Source organism: Mustelus asterias, chromosome 26 (assembly GCF_964213995.1).
Source record: "Mustelus asterias chromosome 26, sMusAst1.hap1.1, whole genome shotgun sequence".
In the NCBI taxonomy this organism is placed as follows: Eukaryota; Metazoa; Chordata; class Chondrichthyes; order Carcharhiniformes; family Triakidae; genus Mustelus; species Mustelus asterias.
In genome coordinates this window covers 34036518-34040737 of record NC_135826.1, presented here as the reverse complement: position 1 = coordinate 34040737, position 4220 = coordinate 34036518, and the positions used below count along the sequence as shown (strand labels likewise).

Sequence of the window (4220 nt, the reverse complement as noted above, 5' to 3'; positions counted from 1 at the left end):
CAAGTGCCAAGGCTCCTGTAGAACGTTTGGAAGAAAGTGCCAACGCTCCTGTAGAAAGTTTGGAAGAAAGTGCCAACGCTCCTGTAGAAAGTTTGGAAGAAAGTGCCAAGGCTCCTGTTGCAAATTGGAAGAAAGTGCCAAGACTCCTGTAGAAAGTTTGGAAGAAAGTGCAAAGGCTCCTGTTGCAAGTTGGAAGCAAGTGCCAAGGCTCCTGTAGAACGTTTGGAAGAAAGTGCCAACGCTCCTGTAGAAAGTTTGGAAGAAAGTGCCAAGGCTCCTGTTGCAAATTGGAAGAAAGTGCCAAGACTCCTGTAGAAAGTTTGGAAGAAAGTGCAAAGGCTCCTGTTGCAAGTTGGAAGCAAGTGCCAAGGCTCCTGTAGAACGTTTGGAAGAAAGTGCCAACGCTCCTGTAGAAAGTTTGGAAGAAAGTGCCAAGGCTCCTGTTGCAAATTGGAAGAAAGTGCCAAGACTCCTGTAGAAAGTTTGGAAGAAAGTGCAAAGGCTCCTGTTGCAAGTTGGAAGCAAGTGCCAAGGCTCCTGTAGAACGTTTGGAAGAAAGTGCCAACGCTCCTGTAGAAAGTTTGGAAGAAAGTGCCAAGGCTCCTGTTGCAAATTGGAAGAAAGTGCCAAGACTCCTGTAGAAAGTTTGGAAGAAAGTGCCACGGCGCCTGTAGAAAGTTTGGAAACAAGTGCCAAGGCTCCTGTTGTAAATTGAGAGAAAGTGCCAAAGCTCCTGTAGAAAGTTTGGAAACAAGTGCCAAGGCTCCTGTAGAAAGTTTGGAAGAAAGTGCCAAGGCTTCTGTAGAAAGTTTGGAAGAAAGTGCCAAGGCTCCTGTAGAAAGTTTGGAAGAAAGTGCCAATGCTCCTGTAGAAAGTTTGGAAGAAAGTGCCAAGGCTCCTGTAGAAAGTTTGGAAGAAAGTGCCAATGCTCCTGTAGAAAGTTTGGAAACAATTGCCAAGGCTCCTGTAGAACGTTTGGAAGAAAGTGCCAATGCTCCTGTAGAAAGTTTGGAAACAATTGCCAAGGCTCCTGTAGAACGTTTGGAAGAAAGTGCCAATGCTCCTGTAGAAAGTTTGGAAACAAGTGCCAAGGCTCCTGTAGAACGTTTGGAAGAAAGTGCCAATGCTCCTGTAGAAAGTTTGGAAACAATTGCCAAGGCTCCTGTAGAAAGTTTGGAAGAAAGTGCCAATGCTCCTGTAGAAAGTTTGGAAACAAGTGCCAAGGCCCCTGTAGAAAGTTTGGAAGAAAGTGCCAAGGTTCCTATACAAGTTGGAAACAGACTGTGAGAAGTGCGCATGTGCAGCAGCCGTTGGCGGCTGAGGGAGGCGCCGCCATGTTGGGCGGCTAGATGGAGTCACCTGGCTATCAACGGATGGAAGTGCGAGTCACTGCCGGCTCCCTGACAATCACCAGAGTCCCGTGTGGATAGAAATAAAAGTGAGAGAGGGTGATTTGAGGAAAACACACACACACACACACCCACCAGCCCTGAGCGAAGGCCGCGCCCGCCAAAGCCACACCATGTTGTCCACACTCGACGCCATGGTGGAGCGGGAGCCCAGGCCACTGAAAGGCGGCGGCTTCAAGGGCAAGCTGAACTCCCGCAGGAAGAGAGAGTTCATGCCCGAGGAGAAGAAGGACGCCTCGTACTGGGAGAAGCGGCGGAAGAACAACGAGGCCGCCAAACGGTCGCGGGAGAAGCGGCGCTTCAACGACCTGGTGCTGGAGAGCAAGATGCTGGCGCTCAACGAGGAGAACGCCTGCCTCCGGGCCGAGCTGCTCACCCTCAAGGTGAGGTGCGGCCTCATCAGCCCCACGGCCTACGCCCACGAAGCCCAGGTCCTGCAAGGCTGCATGCAGAAGTACTTCGCCCGGCAGCGGGCCATCGAGATGGACCCTCACTTTCTGGAGCTGGACCCCCCGTTTCTGAGGGAGAGCGACTGCCACAACCGCATGTGGTACACCTCAGGACAGGCGCCTGTCCATCCCATTGACTCCTCTTCCCCACATACCCCAGAGAGCAGCCCACTCCACACCCAACGCACCAGCCCCGTCTTCTTTCGAGCGCACACGCAACACCTCTTGGACATTTCGACTGAGCACCCCACTATACACAAAACTTCGCTGAACCAGTTAATATATTCCGGATACCCCCACACGTTCAATGAAACCTATTCCCATTACAGGCCCTCGAGTGCTTCTCCAAATGGAACCGAGCCGGGCAATAAAAGAGAGTCAGAAGACGACGCAGAAGATGAACAGCAGGTCCCCAAAATGCATCCTTTCTCTCCTGGGAATAACTGCAGATTTGAATGCCGCACACGCTCCAAGTCAAATAATTCTGCCCTTCCTCACAAACTGAGAATTAAGGCCAAATCAATGATTGCGAAAGAAGAAAAGGGTGATGCAGAATTTGATCTGGAGATGTCCTGGAAGGATGGACCCGGCCTTGCAAAGACTAGAAGTGCCTCATTGACTGAGATTAGAGACATAGATGTGAAGTTTTGTGGAGGTGTTAGCAATTACAAAGCAGCATTTAAACCTGTTATTCCATTATCTATTTGTCATTCAGTTTAATTGAAGGTTTCATCAATCATGACTATCTATTGAACTGAGTTTATTCAATGTTTATCAGTACTATTTTCCTGAATAATATACTTTTTAAAAAAAAATCCTATTTGAAAAAAACTATAGTCTTAATTTGTACAGCAAGTTAAAGGAAATTTTTAAGGCTTGAAGGGCTGGATGGCCCACTCCTATTTTTACTTTTATTCTTGAACTTTTGATGGATTCATATTTTTTAGCCTTGGTACTGTGATATTGGTAGGAGGAGCAGTTTAGGAAGTATGCTTTTAGCGACAAAGAATAATAATTAAATTGTAGCTACTATGCATTTGTTAAATGTGCCTATTAATAAATTTACTTCATTTATACCACGAGCCTATTTCTCCGATCACTATTAGCAATACTGTAAACAAGGAAAGCTTTACTGAAATCACTTTAGTAAAATGCATTTACAGATTTGTTAATAATGGTGAGAAATAGGATGGAGAATTTTGAAGTAGATTCTTGTAGCGTTATAATAATATTAAAGTTGCTGCCAATAGCTTTTTCGTGACTATCCTTTTTAGTGCCACATCCAATCTGATATGTTTACATTTGTATGCACTGCATAAACAAAAACAAACTATTGGGAAAAAAATGTTCATTAGAAAGGTAGGCATATTGACATGTGAGGATTTGATATACATGATTTCTTCAGAAGGTGTTAAATTTAGTTCTAATACAGTTCCATGTATGCTAATAGTTCTCTGTACCATATCATCCCATATAATGAGTGGCAGGCTATTTGAATCAGAGAGTAGTCAAAAATAGACTTGACGCTGCTGACGCAAACCTAGAAATGGCTGTCCATCATTAATATTAAAAATTACTGGCCAAAAACTTTGTCAAAAGAATTGACAGCTTTGTTCATCGCTGATATTATCAAGAGTAATTTCTTAGCTTTGAATTTAGTGAGTGCCTTGGCTGACTTATTCCATTCACTAGTCTGAAGATGATGAGTTCAGTCGTCTGAAGCTGATGAGTTATTTATCTTCATCTTGAGTTGAGATGCTCAGGAATAAAGCCTGGAATATGGCTATTTTCTTTAAACTCACTTTTTCTTGTTGCAATCTGTATCATTCATAATACTTTAGATGTGAGTAAATTAGTTATCTTAAATATGTAAAATAAACCTTTACAGAAATATCTTTCATGTATTTGTTTTTGATGCTGTTTTGACATTTTCCTTGTATTGATGTTTAATTACCTAAAATGTAACAATCTCCGTGTAAAGTAGAAAAAGGTGTCCAGATTGTATAAAAAGATTTATAAAAATGGCAATTTTATGGATTTATAAAGCAATTATTCAGTGATCATTGCCCTATGACAATTCATTGATTAAACAGAAATATTTCTAAATCACATGTTCATTTTTGTGAAAAGATCTTTTAACAACGTCTTGGAATGAGAAGTGAAGAGACCTTGAGTTTTTTAATAGTTATTTTGCTGTTATTTTAAAGCTTTAGCTATTCAGTTTGCAGTTGTGTATCAGTTAATTATTGCATGAAAAGATGGAAATACTTCAGCTAAGTATCTTAGACATTGGCTGAGATATATGCCAGAGAATCTGACCTTGCTGCAGCACATTTCTACCTGTTAAAGATGTAACTGAAAT

General features: G+C 42.8%; 1 protein-coding gene across 1 annotated transcript; it reads left to right on the top strand.

The window, feature by feature from the left end:
- The first annotated feature begins 1522 nt into the window (after positions 1-1522).
- LOC144479748 (nuclear factor interleukin-3-regulated protein-like) lies at positions 1523-3955 on the top strand. Its single transcript, XM_078198782.1, has one exon. The coding sequence runs from the start codon at positions 1523-1525 to the stop codon at positions 2576-2578; it is 1056 nt and encodes a 351-aa protein (XP_078054908.1). The 3' UTR covers positions 2579-3955.
- The last annotated feature ends 265 nt before the right edge of the window (positions 3956-4220 follow it).

What these genes read in the sequence shown, in the direction of transcription:
- LOC144479748 (XM_078198782.1), top strand. Translation starts at nt 1,523, where the DNA reads ATGTTGTCCACACTCGACGCCATGGTGGAGCGGGAGCCCAGGCCACTG.